This window comes from Sinocyclocheilus rhinocerous, unplaced genomic scaffold (genome assembly GCF_001515625.1).
Source record: "Sinocyclocheilus rhinocerous isolate Xijiao unplaced genomic scaffold, SAMN03320098_v1.1 scaffold512, whole genome shotgun sequence".
In the NCBI taxonomy this organism is placed as follows: Eukaryota; Metazoa; Chordata; class Actinopteri; order Cypriniformes; family Cyprinidae; genus Sinocyclocheilus; species Sinocyclocheilus rhinocerous.
Genome location: NW_015638979.1, coordinates 155,714 through 174,748, shown reverse-complemented (window position 1 = coordinate 174,748; position 19,035 = coordinate 155,714). Strand labels below are relative to the sequence as shown.

Here is a 19,035-nt window from a genome sequence, read left to right as displayed (position 1 = left end):
CATCTGTCTCTGACAGCATTAGTTTTTGTAAAAAAAAAAAAAAAAAAAAGTCAGGAAAGCAAATCATCCTGTGTTTTAGCTAATTTAAAAACACACTCTCCTTGTCAATCATTTTGCATATATTGATTTGCTAATATCTAGTTGATTGAAATTCCTTTGGAGAGCAGAAATCTGTTGATGCCAGTGACAGCATGTTCTTGTGCTATTTTAGTTCTCTGACTCCATTAGTGATCTTTTCCTCATTTTGATTGTTGCATTTCTTTGGATGGCCTGTAGATGTCTCTAGACCTCAAGGATTTTCTTTCACGTTCCTTTCAAATTCTATTCATTATGTGATTTTGCAGATGCAAAGAGAGTAATGAACGTGTAGATGAAAATCTTTTTCCTGCTCAAAATGAAGAGTCCAAACTTCATCTAAATAAAAGAACAGTAAGGAAATTAAACATAAATAATATCTAAAACAACAAACGTTTTGACTTGTTTTACTATTTTTTTAAATTGAATGGTTTCTGTAAGAATATTATACATATCTATGTAAATATTAATAAATAACCTCATACTTGATTTTTTTGTTTGTTTGTTTTTCATTGTTTTTGCAGCACCGTTGCATGCAACCTAGAGATATTCCTATAAAGACCCCTGAGAATGACAGGCGGCTGAAGAAAAAATTAGACAAGATGATGGAAGGCCTGATCTCCTCATCCCCGATTGGTGAGAAAAGCACACGTTTTTTTTATTTTTTATTTTTATTTTTTTTGTTTATTTCATTCAACAATTTGTGAAGGTTGTTGTGCATTTGGGACTTTGTTTTAATACAGTTTCCGACACATCACCATTCGTTATTGATGAGGAAAATGGAGTAGTGTACAGTCCCTCTTTAAAACGCTCTGACAGCATGGCTCAGCGACTGAGAGAAATGAGAGCTCAACGTGAACATCTCTCACCCACTGGTATTTCCTCAAATCCTTTTGAGAACTAGTTTTTATTTGTAAACTAATAATTTTGTGTTCTACCAGACCGCAAAGCTTTGTACTGAATTATAGGGTTGCAAATCTTTTGGTTCATAGTGGATCTGCTTAATTCACTATTTCAAATAGTTTATTTTTGATTTGATAATAATGAAAAACATTTATCCACCTTATTTAAAAATTTAAGTTAGAAAGAGCACGACCATTTGTAACTTGCAAGGTTTCCGGTGTCATTTGTTTTGGGTTAATTTACCTGTACAAAAAGAGTCTGTTATGCTGCTTGATATTTCAAACTGGTATTTGTACTGGTGTTTATCGTATTATTTTCATCTATTACAATCAGTGCAGATTAGGGCTGCACGATAAATCGCATGCGATATTTAACGCGCATCTTATCAGTAAAGCCGGTTCTGTAATCAGCGGTAAATCTCCATCACGTGACGAGCTGCGCAAAACCACGTTCATATTCGCGCGATTTTTTGCGCAGCTCATCAGTGAACAACGGCTCTGTGTAGTTAATGCTGCTCAATGTGAAAGCACGCACGTGATGGAGATTTACCGCTGATTACAGAACCGGCTTTCTGACAAGATGCGCGTTAAATATCGCATGCGATTTATCATGCAGCCCTAGTGCAGATTTGTACTTTATTCTTTTAGTTATTTACCTATAGCAGCTAATGAATCAGTAAAAAGAAAATGGCTTACTTCCACTTTGCAAAATAAGGTGGATAGGATTCTTAAAAACTTCCCCTATTCTTTTTTGGGTGCAGGAACGTACTCCACACCATACCGAAGAATATTGCAACCCTCTGTTGTGAATAGTTTGCACACATATAACCCAAATTATAATTTTTTTATTTTTAAAGGTGTCATGAACTGAGAAATCAAAATCCCCTTGATCTTTTCACATATAAGAGGTCATTATACTATAAAGCGTCCTGTAAGTTTCAGAACTCAAAGCTTTCTCGTTAGTCTAGGACAGCTTATATCGAAGCAAGTCTGCCAAAATAACAGCTTGTGGAATGTACCACTCTATGATGTAATAGTGTCGGTAAACACCGCCTCCGCAGAGGAAGATCAACGCCTGCTTCTATATCGCTGCCTGTTTAGCCCCGCCCACTGATTCACGCATGTAGTGTTGACGAGAGAGGCAAATATGCAGGTCTACGCAGAAACCAAACGATAAAGATGGCTCCGAATATAACAAGACGTTGTGCAGTGCCAAGTTGTGGAAAAAATAGTCTTTGCATTGCCTTCCTTCTGATCCCAGTATTAGGACCGAATGGATGAATTTATTTTTAATTAAGTTCCAGACCACGTCAGTAAGAACTTGGTCCACTGTTCACTTCATTTTACCGCATATTCATTTACAAACAAGGCACAGTTCGATGCAGGATTTCCAGAAAGATTGAAACTAAAAGACGATGCTGTGTTGACTATATTGGATCTGACAGTAATGTCACAACACGCAAGTGTGAGTAACTGTTTTTATTACATGATTACTATTGCTTTGTCTGTTAAACAGATCGTTTTGATATGAGTGTTTATGCGGTGTTAAGTTAAATCACAGCAGTGTCCCATCTGTGAAGGGCGTAAACTGTCAAACATACACAAATCTTAGCCAATCATAGCAGTGGGCATTTACTTCTGAGTCTACAATCCGCCACACCCATTCAAACAGCGTTCAGATGAGGAGGGTCAAAAACAGGACAGAAAACAGCCTATTACTTCTAAATTATGATGTTTTTTTATTTAAAAATCTTGATAACATTATAAGTGGACCTCACAAAACAGTACAAAATAAAAACAGGCAGTTCATGACCCCTTTAGTAAATGCATTGAGAAAAATAAATGAATTATTACACTCTACAGCAGTGTTTCCCAACCGGGGTGCCGCGGCACCCTGGGGTGTGCCGTCTGTCGAGAGCAGGGGTGGCGTGTAAAAAAAATCATTTTTTAATATTTTTAAATTGCTAAAATGTTCAAAAAAGCATCGGCTTTTTTCGGCTAATTTCGGCTGCCGAAAATTAGTTCGATGTAGTACAGTATTGTTTCTGTCTGCAATAGCCCTACTGTGTTGTAACATGGTGTGGTATATAGGCAACTCTGGTAATGCTGCCCTCTCATTCATTGATCTGCTAACTGCTATGTTATGCTCACGTGTTCTGATAATAATAGCGTTCTAGGACTAAACATTATTTGGATAATAATAAAAAAATAAAAATGTTAAATATCTTAACCCTACTGTCTATCTCGTGCTACTACACCAAAATTACCCCACTGTAGAATTAAAAAAAACACTGAGTGAGCAAAAATTTGTGAGATAGCTAGTTATAATGGTAATTAAATAATGTTTACATATGTATAAAAGCCTACATTAAAATCTGTCATATAAATTGATATCTTCATTAGAAATTAGCCTACTGATTGCCACCATTGATGGACAAAATTTTTTAATAATATAAAAAATATCTGTATGACATTATATTCTGCAGTTCTTCCCTGCTGTACCGAATATCTATACTTTTCAAATGATCATATCGAAGTTAGAAATTCAAATATTGTGACAAAACTCAAACTCAATTCCTGGAGGGCCACAGCTCTGCACAGTTTAACTCCAACCCTAATCAAACACACCTGATCCAGCTATTCAAGGTCTTCAGGATCACTAGAATCTTCCAAGCAGGTGTGATTTGGAGCTGGTTGGAGCTAAACTCTGCAGAGTTGTGGCCCTCCAGGAATTGAGTTTGAGACCACTGCCCTACAGAATCTCTACACACTGTAGAAATAAAGGTCTTTCAGGTATTTATTTCATTTTGTCTTGTCCCTTAGCCTCACAGATGCTGGATAGTGCCTCAGAATGTAATTCACCTTTGAGACCACCTCTTGGGGAATCACCAACTCTGTCTTTCTTGCAACAACTAGGTCTGGGAAAACAAAAGTATTTTTTGGTAGTAGAATAATTGTAGCTTTTAGGGATGCACTGAATGTTCAGCAACCGAAATTATTTGGCCGAAAATAGCAAAAAAATCTCTTTCAGTGTTCGGCCAAACAAGCAAAAAGACTGAATAAATTATACCGAACAATGACATTTTTGGTGACTCAATCAAATGGCAACCAGCGTAGAGTGAGATGCGCACAGCAAACATGTCGGCAGTGTGTAAGTGGAAGCATTTAAAATTGGCAGAGAAAGACGCAAAACATCATTACAGCAAGAGACTGTTTAGTACTGCATCGCATGTCTTTGCGAAATGGCCTTAAACAATTAGTAAATGAACTGCATAATGTTATGTTTTCATTCTACTTGTTAGCCAGGGATCAAAGTCCAAAGTGCGAGGAAAATCTGCGCTGAAACAGCGTTACTCGTCAGTTGCTCAGTAACATTTTTATGAATTTTTACAAGATATGGGTATGACAATGTGATATGTGCGACAAACATCTTCCCAAATTCGTAATGAGAATCATTTATAACTATATCTCTGCTGTGTTGTCAACAAGAAGCACTGAGGTCCGACAAAATAAAAGCTCCATCAGCATTCATAAATGTTAGTACTGCAATTTTACTGTTGTTCTGTAAAATAAAATAAAGACAATATTAAAGATAATAATAATAATTACAACAGTTTTATTAATACATTTATTATTAATTCACACATACTGTTCAAATAGTGTTTCATTTTGTTCGGCTTCGGCCAAGAATTTTCATTTCGGTGCATCCCTAGTAGCTTTAGTAACCATTTTGCATTATATTAAAGTAAATATGTTGAACTTTTACTTTTACAGAGGAAGAGCCTTTGGATTGCTTCTCAACCTCTCACTATCATTCCTCCAAGAAAAGAGATGAACAAGAAAAACAGAACTGTAATAAAATGTTAACAATGAAAATGACAAGTAAAGCAAAAAAACAAACACCTCCTGAATCAGACACAGCCATGGTTATGTGTAATCTGGCCGGTGTTGAAACGCATAGTAAAGTCTCACCTATATTTTCCCGATCAAGAAGGTCTTTAGTGAACAACATTGGAGGAAAGAAACAGTCCACTTTAGAGAGTTACATTGATAATACCTGTTTTGAAAGAAAACAAAGCTCACACCTCAAACCACAAACTGAAAACAGTGGTATATCTACAGAGTTATCTGGCAGCCCTGAAAGACCTGAAAGTTCCTTGCCTGAAAGCCTGACAAAAACCAATCACAAAAACAGCAAAAGTATACAGCAATCCAATGATCTGCAGACCAACTCCAAACGTTTGTATTCCAAGAAGCAAACTTCATCAGGCAGTTGTTTTACAGAAATTGAAAGTGATGGATCGGTAACTCACAAGCCTGTTCGTAAATTTCAACATCAAACTTCTGCTGTTTTGTGTTCTGCTGACTCGGTTGCTGATGTTCCTAATAGAGATGTTGTGGATGGTGAGGTGTTTGAAGACTACTTCTTACCAGCCAACAATGCCCTTAAACAAAGGGTCATTTTATTTGGGTCGACCTCAGAAAGATTGCACATGCCCGCTTTTGACCTGGAGGACTCAAACAAGAGGAAGGGCAAGAGATCACTTGGTAAAAAGCGAAAACATGAAAATATTGACATTAAAGACTTGTTGGTTGGCTCATCAGGCCCTGCTCCTGAGACACATGAATCAAGGCCTGAATGTTTGTCTGTGGCGACATGTGAGTTGCCCAGGTTTGAAGAAATAAAACTTGAGGCATCGGCAAAGAAACAGAAGACACAAACTAGGTTAAGCTCTGCTGTTCTTTCTGAAGGGAAGAAGTATAAAAGCTCAATTGAGCTCAGTCCTGCTAATGAAAAGAAGACTTCAACGGCTACTCCAGTGTCATCCTCAGCGGTTAATGTGAATCCACAAATACAGAACTGTCTTGAAACTGCCCCTGACCCCAAACATGCCATTGAAAAGAGACAGATGGGTTTAAAAAGTATGTAAATTGTTGTTTTATTTTATTTTTTATTAGTATTAAATGGGATCTTGCTTATCTCTAAACACAGCTGAGTTTATAAATTCACAAGGCAAGGCCTTGGCAGTACATGTATAGAAAGTATGAAAATGTAAAAGCTTTATTTTAGGTGAACATTTGCACACTGTTTCAAATTGTCTGTTGTCAAATTGTGGCTATGCAATGACATCTAGGTCACTGCTACACTGTGATAAGATTAAATTCTTTACATTTTTATACTTGAAAGCAAGGAATTTCCTTTGTGTTAGTTGAGAAACACTTCACAATAAAGCATGCTTTTAAAATGTTGCATGGTTGAATAAACGTTTTAAGAAACACTCTTATCTGCTGCTCAGCTGTCACTGTGCACCTGCTGTGTGCTGCTCTCCTCTCAGCTCAACTTTCTTTCTTTGTTTGCATTATATCAGTTGTAGGCAAAGAAAATGAAAGGGCAACTGATGGGAGCATTGAGAGAAGTCCTGAAATGAGTAGCAAACCAAGACACATGAAAAAGGACAAGTTCATGAAGGTAAAGTAGCTACAGTTTTAGTATTTTAATGTCTTTTAGATAGTACTAAACATTTCCGTTGGGCAAAAAATTAAGGAATTTGTGTGAGCTAGTTTATGATTTAATATATATTTGAGAAATTACAAAAAATAAATAAGTGAACTCCATATCACACAAGTAGTACTGGCATTTATTTATTTTTTGACAAAGATTCATTAATGCTCTTGAATTTGTACCAACCCAAATTTATTGTATAAATATAAACAAAAAGCAAATATTGAGATGACTTTAAGATGCATTGTGGTTGGCGCAGACTGTTTATCCAAATTAACATGAAAGTAAACTCATGTAATTTGGTCTGTTTTCTTTTACCTTGTGTCGATTTGTTCATTGCTTTTGATGGTATATGTGTGTAATGCAACCTGTCCTTGTTGAGATCTGTAATTTGATTAGCCAAGAAGCAGGTAAATTTGTGCTGAAATACTGTAGACTTTGATTGGATAGGACAAGCAACTTTTTTTCCACCTTTATAGTAGGAAAGGGCTGTTTTCCATATGTAGGTTTTTTTTTTTTTTTGCCTCTTTTACATTTTAACAAGCCTTTTAAAGCTGTGTTTTATGTTTCCAGCCAAAGCTTTCAGCTTGATGCTTCTGTGGAGCAACATAGCATGGCCTAGTAATGGAGCATAGTAATGATTTCAGATGCAGATGTTATATGCTACTCTCTTTGTTGCTTTCCTGGCTTCCTGTGCGTTTTCTTCACCACTTAGATTCGCACCTGGCGAGTTCTCTTTTTGCTTTCCCTCAGCCTGAAAAAACTCCCTCCTGGAACACAGAGAGATGGCTTTCACTTCTAGAGGTCGTCTCTATATGATTTCATTTCCACAAACTGTGTAACTGAGTAAATTCAAATTTTACTGGATGCAGAGTATGATCATTTAAATTGTGTAAAGTTTGGGCAAAAGCAGGATTGGCTTCTCCTCTGGAACCTTTGCTCTGAGTGAAATTCTCACTCAGGTCAGGGTTATTATAGTAAACTAAAAGTACAACCATAAAAATGTTTTTGTTTCTTGGAATAAAATATAAACCTATATAAATGACCTCACAGTTGATCTGGATGCAGAGTATGATTATTTAAATTGGGCATGAGCAGGATTTTTAAAAATAAAACAAAATATAAAAACTAATTCAAATAATTAATGACTACAATAGTTGTGAAAGTAAAGTAACACAGAATTATTGTATAATTGTATTAGTGTTATAATGAGAGGTGATCTGGTGTTTGAATTTGTAGTTTGTTTTAAGTGGTTGTTGCAAAGTGTTTTGATAAAGTTGTTTGTTTTTTTTTTGATGGCCAATGGTGATATCTTAGAGCTGAAATGAAGTGTATATTTATTGTACATATTTACTAAAGTAGAAATTATTTGAAATTATCCACACACAAAAAAACTGAGTCTGTAATATACTATAGTACTAACCTACTATAGTAATATACTATAGTCTGTAACCTACTATAGTATTTTTCACAAATAAAGAAATTTAATAAATTGACTATGTATATAACTGAATTAAATGCAAACAGTGCGTTCAGTAATCTGGTAAGTCTGTGTGCACTGGGAATAATTTTTTTTTTTTCAAGTCATGTCATGTAGTCCATTACTATATTGCAATACTTTATATCAAATTTATAAGCTTTTAGTAGTTTTGTTGGGAAAGGCCAGAACAGAGACTGGCCCCCGTTTCTCTCTTTGTGACTAGAGACCACATATTAGAGTGCATGTACCGGCCACGAAGCTTAGTGTGTCATACTCAAAAGAATTTCCTTCATTTGTGCAAGGGGTTCACACCAATTCTTTGTCTTAAGTTCATGCTCCTTTTAGGGCTAATAGTAATGTGTGTGTGTATATATATATATATATATAATGATCTGAAAATATTGACCTTTTTGCCTCCAATTTCATAGTGATTTCATTTCATAATGTTCATGGAACATGCAGATGGTTGCTCTAAGCACAGCAAATATCAGATGACGTGAGTCATACTGTTTTTATACACTTAACTTTAATATTTGGTATGTCCACCTTTTGCAGCAATTATAGCAGCACATCTCTCTGGCATAGTGTCAGTATATTTCACTGAAAAAAATGATACTACATTTTTTTTTAAGGTAAGTGGTTGCAAACAATTTATTTTAGCTACATTTAATAAAAAAAATTTGAAAGTTAGTCAACTGAATTTGTTTATTTAAATGTAGCTAAAATAAATTGATTGCAACCACTTACCTTAAAAATGAGTAAATTCAATGAATCATTTTTTTCAGTGTTCCTCAGAACATTAATGTTATCCCATGCCTTCTGCAACTCAAGCCAAATGCTTTCCTCTGAATGTACAACAGATCTGTAGTGGTGGAAAGAGTACTAAGAAATTGTACTTAAGTAAAAGTATTGCTACTTAAGGAATAATTTACTTGAGTACAAGTAAAAGTACTGAAAAATAATATGACTCAAGTAAGAGTAAAAAAGTAGTTTGCTGAAAAACTACTCAAGTTACTGCGTTACAAAGTACTTTAGTATTATTATTATTTATTTTTTTTACCCAAAATGAGACTTTGTGAGCATTATGGAGCAGGGTTAACCCTAATCCTAACACCCTTGTACTGTAATATCTGTTTCACAAGTGAGACCCAGGAAATCCCTTATATGGACAAATGCAGCAGATATCCTACAGCTAAATAACATGCAGATAGAGACGCTTTGACTGATGAAACGTGGAAGACAATAACACACACAATTACAATGCAATGCTAATTGACATAGCTTGTATCACAGTTTAGAATTTTATAAAAAAATATTTTCTGTCTCACTGTGATAATCAACATTGAACCACAGAAGCTAACTGTTTCAAACACGACTGATGTTATATAGTGATTTTGGAGCAAAACATGATATTAGTCTCATAAATTGTCATGTTTGACGCTATGTTAAGAAAACATACTACCTATCCCTGTTGCCAGTAGCAACTGTTTTATAACTAATTTTGAAAAGTACATTCACGTATAAGATTATGTGGTTGTTTTTAAGAAGGGCAAAAGCAAAGAAGGGTAGGTGAAGGTTTAAAAGAAAAGAAAGGGTCTAGAATAGTGTGAATAGAAAGGTGCCAGTAAAAAATAATGTGGGGTATGGGTAAGGTTGGGCATCGTTTGAATTTTAATGATTCCAATTCTTGTCAATTCCTAATTTCGATTCCAATATGGTCAAAAAAAAAAAAATCTTAGATATCTTATTGCAAAATATTTCATAGTTAGCTGAATACTATGAATGAAAGTCAACAGGCTAAAGAACACTTACACAAGGATGTGTGCAGCAGAGAAAACAGCCTGTGAGTCTTCTTGACTTTAACCAATCATTTGTATTCTATAATATTTTTTCTGTGTTTTCCTAATGACAATTTTAGGATTGGTTTATACAAACACATAAGGCAGAATAGTTTCTATATTGTAGTAAATGTTATGTCAATTAGCACTGCATTATTCATATACTATATTTATTACCTGGAAATGACCTGACCTTTTTTTTAGCTACAGCCATAGCTGGATGCCTTTGTCAATATTAGGGATTTCCTGCAGGTCATAATTTATTATATATTACTTCTACTGGGCCGTTTTGGACTCTGCGCGAGAGCGCCCTCCGGCTTAGAGTATGAATGAAACCGAGTATGAATGAAGCATGCACTGCATGTTCACATGGTCTCGTTTTGGATATGAATAAATCTTCTGGTCATACATAGACATCTTGTTTCTTCGCCCATGTGCACACACATCCAAAGCACGCACACAGAAAAAGTGATTTAAAATGCATCTGATTGACAGATAAATGATGGTTGATCTAACAGCCAGATGCACGTAAAAATGCATGCACTCTTATTTCAATGTTGTTAATGTTGTGGTTATTTTTGCTTCGTACATTAAGTTTAACTGTACGGTTAAAGAGAGCGATTTTTACCATTCTACTGAACTGTGTGCATATATTTTAGACACTTAAATTGTTCTTGCTCCATCCATGCAATAATTCTATCAACCGAGTTTTCTATTTACTTATACTGCTGTGTGCTCTTGTAATATTGAAGGTATGACCCATTTCAGGAGCTGACAAAATTATGATTTAAAATCAGAGCATAGCTCACATTCACTAAAATACTGAAACGCTAATTAAGCTGATTCAAAACTACAACGCCGGTGATTGACAGTCAAAGCATAGCGCGGTTTGAACGTCCCACCCCCGCAGCTGAACTGGAGGTTTTGATTTTTTTTTTTTTAACCTGAGTAAGACCTGTCTGTTATTGGCTGAAGCGCTGGGCTCCACCCCAGAAATTTGAAAAGTGCCCGTCAAACACCGGCTCGCCTTTGTCTAGTTTTTTTTTGTATTTTGTACTTTTGGTGAAAAATAAATGTAGCGAAGTTGAATACTTTAGTTTTATTTTACTCAAGTAACTATTCCGAGTATGGGTTACCATACTTGGCCACATGTCACGTCACTTTCGTCAATAGTTAGAAGAATGGTCAAGAATTTAGGGTCATTGTCCTCTTGGAAAATAAATACAGACCCAATACAGACTCATTCTTCCCACTGGTCACTCTTTTGCGACTAACTTTCTCAGTTGGTCAGTTTTTTTTTGCGCTACAGCATGGGATTAATCAATGCATGCTGATTAACTTTTATCATAGTTTATAGTTTTATGGAAACGAAAGTGGTTAACATTCAACCCGTTCTTTTTCATCAGTAGTATTATTTGTGATTTGCATTTTGTGAATGGGAGTTCCTCTTTTGCTATGTTATAAGTCGAGCTTCATGCGCTTTCACTTTCGAAATCGCGATCTTGTCACATTTCACAAGAAAAGATAATTGTTTGTTTTGCTTACATCTGCACACCTTTCACTTTTTAAGACTAAAACAAAAGATGGATTCATTGTTATTCTTAATTAAAAAGCACAACAACAATAAAAAGTAAGATACAATGACAAACTAGCTTACAAAACATTTATTAACAAAAACGAATAAGATGAGGCATGGCATATACACCATGCTGTATAGGCTATTATATACAGATTAATAAATTACAGAACGTTTAGCAAGCACTGAGGAATCAAAAAAAAAAAAAAAGAGAGAGAGCCTCCATAGTGTAGCATGAGGTAAACAGCAAACAACCTTTTCAAAATAAAAACAAAAAGAAAAGTAAAACTAAACTTGCTGTTGGTGACGGTGCTTGCATTTTTTTCCCCCCACAAGAATGATTACACAAGTAATTTGGCTTCTTCTGTGAAGGAATATGATTGTGTGACATTGACAGTGAAATAGGCCTAGCTTGTTTTTTTGTAAGGAAAATTACCTAAATCTCCTTATGATGGCTCTATTCTATGGTTTATAGAGCATAATGATGACTTTGTAGATATTTAATTCGTTTTATGGGCATTGTAATGGCCAATTAAAAAACAAACCAAAAAACTGAAACCTCTTAAATTTGCCAAGTGTTCTAATAATTTTGGCCACCACTGTGTGTGTGTGTATATATATATATCTCACAGAAGTGAGTACACCCCTCACATTTTTGTAAATATTTTTTTGAGGGGACAGCAAATTCTTACTTATACAAGCTGTACACTCACTAATTTACATAGTAGCAAAGTGTCATTTCTTCAGTGTTGTCACATGAAAAGATATAATAAAATATTTACAAAAATGTGAGGGGTGTACTCACTTCTGTGAGATACTGTGTATATATATATATATCCTTTGCCATATGTGTGTGGTAGCCTAGTTCCACAAAACATGAATTTATGTGCACTATTTTATGTGCTACAGAATCCTGGACATGATATGCAGAAAAAGATATTGTCTCCATGAATTCTTGTCGAATGTTTTAGTCAAATTGTGATAATGTTGTAATATTGAATTCCCATCATTTAAAACAAGATAACAAATAAGTAAAACAAAATAAAATACAAATAAGTAAAATGCAATTCAGCTAAAAACAATGGGACTAAAATGAAGGGAAGAATTAATACAAAATACTCCCATTTTAACTAAAACGAAGGAAAAAATTATGGATAAGAGGCTGGTTGTGTCTATTTTACGACTGCTATAACGGCTGATTGCAACGTGTATTACTGTGGAAAAAGATGTTACCTGTCAAACATAATTCATCCGTATGTAATTTTTTCTAACTTTTTTTTTCTTGACTCCACATCTTGATTTGATGCTTCTTTTATTTTGTTAAGTTAAAGTGACTGCATTCTGTATTAATTCCGATTAAGCAGTGAAATCTCAAAGTTTAATAAATATTGTCAATCATCCTTTCATTTTGATTTCTGCAGTCTAATAAAACTTAAACAAATGATACAACTGCATCTGAAAACAGTTTGGTTAGTCTATGCTGTAATGAATAAAAATCACTAACATGATACAAGTTAAATCATATATATCCATTATAAATAATGTAAAATACAGCTTTGTTTCAATTGGATGCAGAAAATATACTGCCTTGAATATCTTTGCAGCTCCTCAAAAAATATCAGCGTTCACTAAAAATCGGGCGTGCATTAACTGAAGGCACAATGTGGGAATAAAATAAAAATTAAAATACACAATTTGTTTCTGAAAAAAGTAGTCATTTTTATTTCTGTCCAGCTTCAAAAGGTAAATGACTAAATAGTAGGGTTTGAACGACTTCTGATTTTTTTTTAAGTCGACTTTTATGTGATGAAAGTCGAGTCGAAGTCGACTAGCTGCTGATGACGTCATTAATGAACAAATAAGTCTGGAGCTGTGATAAAGACCTTGTGCACATATGGCATATGACACAGCGCTGCCCACATATTCTACCTGGCAGCGTCTCTCTACTAGTAGTGAAGCTGTGGGATGTAGTTATTAAGAAATATATGCTTGAACTTTTCAGAAATCACAGAACAATGTTGACAATACATTTCCACGCTGAATGATTCTGTGTGCACGCGATCTGCACGTGATGTACGAGCTACTGTCTGTAATGTGTGTGCCTTACAGTGCAGCAGTGCATTAGATTAGAACAGCGAAAAACTTGCCTACCTGTACAATAAGCGATTTAAAACGTGCATTCTCCCGTTCAGTTTCGAGCATCCAGTAATATAATCTCACATGTTTTGTGGAGCGCTTTCAGAGTATGCATTTATTTGTCATTTTAACTGTTTGGAAATGGAGCGTAAATGTGGAAGTCCTTCAAAGATTTCTTATCCTGTTGCACGCTCTATAGGACCAGCGACTAGTTGACGTCAAGCTTAAAGCGTCATGGCAGAGCATTGAAGTCGATTAGTCGGTGCAACCCCTACTAAATAGTAACAAACTATTGTAAAGTGTGAACTTTTTGTGCTACAAACCAATGTTCACGAATACAAATTGGCCCTGTATTTTCATCTTCCTGTCACTCAAACTAAAATATCTGTATATTTTAATTTTAATTTAAAATTAATTAAAATCTGTATATATTTAATACATAGTATACCGATACTATGACTATCTTTAGGTTTCAGCACCATAGAGAAACATTGAAAGCTCCGTAGCTCTCATCATTTTGATGGTCTTTCTGTTACAAATGGTAAAACGATGTGCCTGGGGTACTTGTAACACTGATTCCAGGTTATCATTAGAGGATGGGCAATGGGATTTATTTTATTCCATTTCCTAAACCCAGACAAGACAGAGAAAAAAGTCAGGTTGTCATACTCTCATTGCTACAATTTTCATCTGTTCAAGCAGAACATTAATTTCATTGACTTGACTTGTGCTTCAACAAGGTATCTCTGGCTAAAACTAGCTAACATTTAAAGTTACTGAGTCCATGCTAACGTACAGTGTAGGTCAAAAACACATAAACGGCGGTCTACATTTCAGTGCCTCTCCATATTAAACTGGTTAAATGTAAAATAATTGAATCTTACCCTGCGGTACATGAACAGTGTTGATCCTGGATGTTATCATGTTTGATCATGACAACCATAACATGAAGCATCTCCTGACAGCTGTCATTGTAAGACAGTTAGCAACTCTGTATGTTTGTCCGAGTTAGCAACAGTAACTAAGGGGGTGGGGCTTACTGATAGGTCAATGTGTAAGGCACACTTAGCCATGGATTATCCTGCATATACCATGGTCACTTACCAGCATTGGCAATTTAAAGCTGTCTGTGAATTTTACAGCACAACATTTTACTGAAAGGGCATTCTGCCCACTTTAAACCAGACACAGAAATAAAGTATAATGGTAAGATTACATGTGTGCATGTAAGAATTCCCTGTTTCAGTGCAGCATAGTGAAGTTGTTAGTATAATTACTTTTAAAACGGTGTCATTACCACCTCATCGCTGATAATTATAATGGAGTTTTTCAGTAGTGAAGCTATTTTATTGATAAAAGTTGAGGCACCATTGACAAAACGTTTCTGTGCTCCCAAATGAATCTGTGCAATCTCTGTGTGTAAGTGTGTGTGGTTAGACTGGTGATTAAAATAACCAGATCTACTTGAGTATTACATGATTTTAATGCACCTTCAGCTATAATCGAGTATTTAGACAGACCATGGTACAGTAGTTTAATTCACAGTTTTGTGAACATGGCAGAATAATTCATTGAAAGTGTGCCGGCTGAGCGTCTTTTTCATGCTGAGTACTTGGGCGTATTTTCTTGGCGACGACAGTTGAAGAATGTTAAATTTTGGGTAAAACACCATTTTTAGTCAGTTAACCAATCACAGTGAAGGAGGGGTGGGACTAATACCACACCGACCAACCGTCACACCCTGCTTGTTCTACGATTGAACATCAATTAAGAAATTAAAATAGCTTTTCTCAGAGTATTTGCATCTTTACCAGATGGAATTGCCAGACTACAATAATATTATGAAAAATAATGCTTGGAGAAACATTTCATTCGTGATGCGTGTCTAATTCGTGTCTGCCTTATTACTTCAGCGGATATTCCATATCATAGCAACCACAGCGTCTCAACTGGGAAAAAAAAATGCTGCGCTCTCAAGTGCTCACAGCTGGGTGTTTTCAGTAGAGTGTTTGGTGTTTTCAGCTGCCTAAAAATGCTTTGGTGGACACGTGGCCTTAGGTTAAATTTGCCATTTTGAATCAAAATATGTCATTTTGATTAAAAATGGCAAATTTAACCTAAGGCCACGCGTTTAATTTATGTAGATCCAAAGAGTTTTTTTTGGGGGGGGGGGGGTTGTCTGGTGTTGGGGTGAAAGTGCAAGCTCATAGACTGTAGTGAGACCATAAGAGTTTCTCGAGCTGTCACAATCTTTTCCCCAGTAAAACATCCTTGGTGCAGCGCCTCAAATCTTTTCACTAATCAGAATAAAGATAAGGGCACTACAGCAATGCTGAGGTGGGATTGCTGCCAACAATGTCAACTCAAGTCACCTTTATATAGCGCTTTACACAATACAGATTGTGTCAAAGCAGCTTTACAGTGTCAAACAGGAAAATAGTTGAGAGGGCAATAACAAAGAATCATTTTTCACCAAAACTCCATGACAGAAATGGAGAAAAAACCTTGGGAGAAACCAGGCTTTGTCAGGGGCCAGTTCTCCTCTGGCCAAACGAAACCAGCAGTTTAATCCCAGGCTGAAACACATGTCAGATGCAGAGGGCTAGTCTTTTTCCTGTGGTCTTGTGCCGATGGTTGTCTAGTTGACGCGGTCTTTCGCAGGGGATCTGTCTCTGGGGCTCGTCTAGTTGATATGGTCTCTGCTGACACTCAGGGCTGTAGAGGTCGTCTCTAGGTGCTGATCCACCATCTGGGCTTGATATGGACTGGTTCTGGGTGGCTACGGTGACCTTGGAGTAAGAATGAAAGAAACTAATATTAGCTTAGAAACCATTCTTCTTACGATGTAGCGAGTACAATGGGTGTTATTACAATGTAATGCTTTTAAACTAACTTAACCTTAAGGCCCAAGTCGTATGTATAGCCTGTCAAAGGATAGTCCATTTGAGGTGTATGCGAATTCATCTTTGTCCAGCGTGTGCTCTGTTTTTCTATGGAGGTTATGACAAACAAAAAATGTCTTTGTACTATTTTAAAGTAAAGTTGCTGCTATCTCATAACCCTCTCAAGCACTTGTCAGTGCAGCCGTCTGTTGTTGTTGCAGGCTTTTGTTGTTGTTGTTGTTCCATTTCTTTAGTTTCATTTTCTACTGTGAAACAACGGCCTGGGCCAGTGTTGCCACCTTGTGGAATGACTGATTAGTGTAAAACCAAGTCAATGCGTATGTGCAAACTGCTGGTTAAAACATTGGATGGTGCACGTACATTATGCGTGTACTATTCTGGTGACGAAATTTGTCACACTCTTTACGTGGATCCTCACATACGCGTAAAAACCAAAGTATACTTTGGGCTTTAGGTAGCTAATTGCTGCAGTAACATTAGTCCCTTATGCCACCTACTGGCTGAACTAAAAACCAAAGTATACTTTGGTTACCCTTTTATTTATCTGACTTATTAAAAGAAAATAAGCCAACAAGATGTCTCAGATCGACAATAAACCTCTCCTTGGCTCAGCCTAGATCACGGCTAAAGACAAGAGGTGATCGTGCATTTGCAATAGTTGGACCGAGGCTATGGAATAACCTTCCTTCATCTGTGAAAGCTTCAAAGTCTGTCTATGAGTTTAAAACGAAGTTGAAATCCTATTTTCTTACCTTGGCTTTTTAACTTTGTATGTTAAATTTTTGTTCTGGATTTTATTGATGTTTTTATTATTATTATTATTATTATTACTATTATTTATTTTTTTCTTCTTTCTGGCTTTTTAATCTATTTGTACAGCACTATGGTCAACTGCTGTTGTGTTTATCGGTGCTTAATAAATACATGAATGAATGAATGATGAATGAACTATGTAACCTGCACTGAAGTTGTTGATAAATTTCCATAATTAACATACAGACCATTTCTCAATTCCAAGTAAGCTAATTTTATAATATAAAATATAATTTATTGAACAGTAATAACCATTATAAAATTGTGTTTAATATATATTATTAAAGTTGTAAGTTATATTTTGGATACCTTCAGTAATTTGAGTAAAAAAAAAAAATCCTTAAAGTAAATAATATTTCTAATTAAATCATTAGATTGCAATTTAATTGCCTTGTAATTAGTTACAATGATATGTTTTACATTTTACAAATGAATAATGCCCCCAGACCCTAAAATGATTAAATTCATAAACGTCACCTTGTGAATTGTCAGGTATGTTGTATGTATTGTACATGCAGCTACAACATTCTCTCTTTATTTTTATATTTTTTTCAAGCACAGAATTGTCTTCCTTGAACAGTCTGACGTCATGTTTTATGAGCAATGTCTTTTAACTTCTATTGACCATAATATCTGCTTGCACCTGGCCACATATTTGTGTCATGGTGTCAGAAAGCATCTTGGTAAACATGTTATGTATGAACCTGTTTTAGCTGCCCTGTTCACCGATGGATGTAAACCCCAACTTCCTGTAGGGGAATAGAGAGGAAGGCAATTCATGTGTTTGTGCTACGGATCTGTTGTACTGAAGCCAGGGTACAGGGGACGGATGAAACGGCGCCATGATGTTTTGTGCTTAAATGACTCTCAACTGCTTCCCCTCCAGTATGGCCTTGGTTTCATTTCCTCTTCGTTAACCAAATATGCAGATATCCGGCATGTGTTTACTGGTTTATGCTACTCTCCAACAAAACAGGAGCTCAATAGTAAATGTGTCTGAGATAATAAAAGTTTAGTTGAATGTCATTAAAAACATTGAGTGTATTAGTAAAAATAAATGAACTGCAAAATTAATATCTAATCTTTCAGTTTTTTTTCTTTTTTCTTTTTTGTCTCTACAGAAAAATAGATCCTTGGTAATGACAAGCATGCCCACTGAGTGAGTATCTGTGACTCTATACTGTGTACTATTAAAAACTGGAAATAATAAAGTCTAGCTATTGTGCTGCATGGATACAACCACCCATCTTGTAAATCGCTCGCATAAAAAAAATTTTTTTTCAAAAAATTGAAAAGTTTTCACTCACAGTGATTGAGATAAACGCCTAAGTTTAGCACAGATATATTATCACCCTTATTACACTCTGGCATAATTCACCCTCTCATTTAAGAGTTGTAGTCTGTGTCTTTACAACACAGTGAGCTAACTAGTCCTGTTGTTATTAAAGGATACACAACATTAATGGTCTTCTTTTTTGGGTTCCTGTCAAAATGACTGCATTTGTTTGGAATTATTCAGCCATTTAAGTGAGATTTTGATGACTGAATTGATCACACTCCTCTATTTGGATCCAACCATTTATTTTTAATATGTTCTTAATACTGTAAATTATGCATATGCTTAATATGGAACTAGATGCATTATTAGAAACTTTGCAGATAATTTTTTTTGCTAATTAGATGTACACCTATCGAATTTCGAATATTCGTCGAATTTAAAATAAAAATCCACATTCTAATGCAAAAACATTGCATTCGAATTTTAGGTGTGCATCAGGCAGCCTTATCAGTGGTGCACGAGATGCGATG

At 35.5% G+C, this 19,035-nt stretch overlaps 1 protein-coding gene across 5 annotated transcripts in view; it reads left to right on the top strand.

The window, feature by feature from the left end:
- The window catches only part of mcph1 (microcephalin 1), an 88,505-nt gene that overhangs the window by 3,212 nt on the left and 66,258 nt on the right, over window positions 1-19,035 (top strand). For all 5 annotated transcript variants that reach the window (XM_016566259.1, XM_016566258.1, XM_016566260.1 and 2 more), the window contains 7 exons: window positions 345-429; window positions 600-711; window positions 819-950; window positions 3,801-3,893; window positions 4,752-5,900; window positions 6,347-6,447; window positions 18,348-18,385. In XM_016566259.1, the coding sequence (XP_016421745.1) occupies window positions 345-429; window positions 600-711; window positions 819-950; window positions 3,801-3,893; window positions 4,752-5,900; window positions 6,347-6,447; window positions 18,348-18,385 (1,710 nt within the window). The remainder of the gene's footprint in view (window positions 1-344; window positions 430-599; window positions 712-818; window positions 951-3,800; window positions 3,894-4,751; window positions 5,901-6,346; window positions 6,448-18,347; window positions 18,386-19,035) is intronic.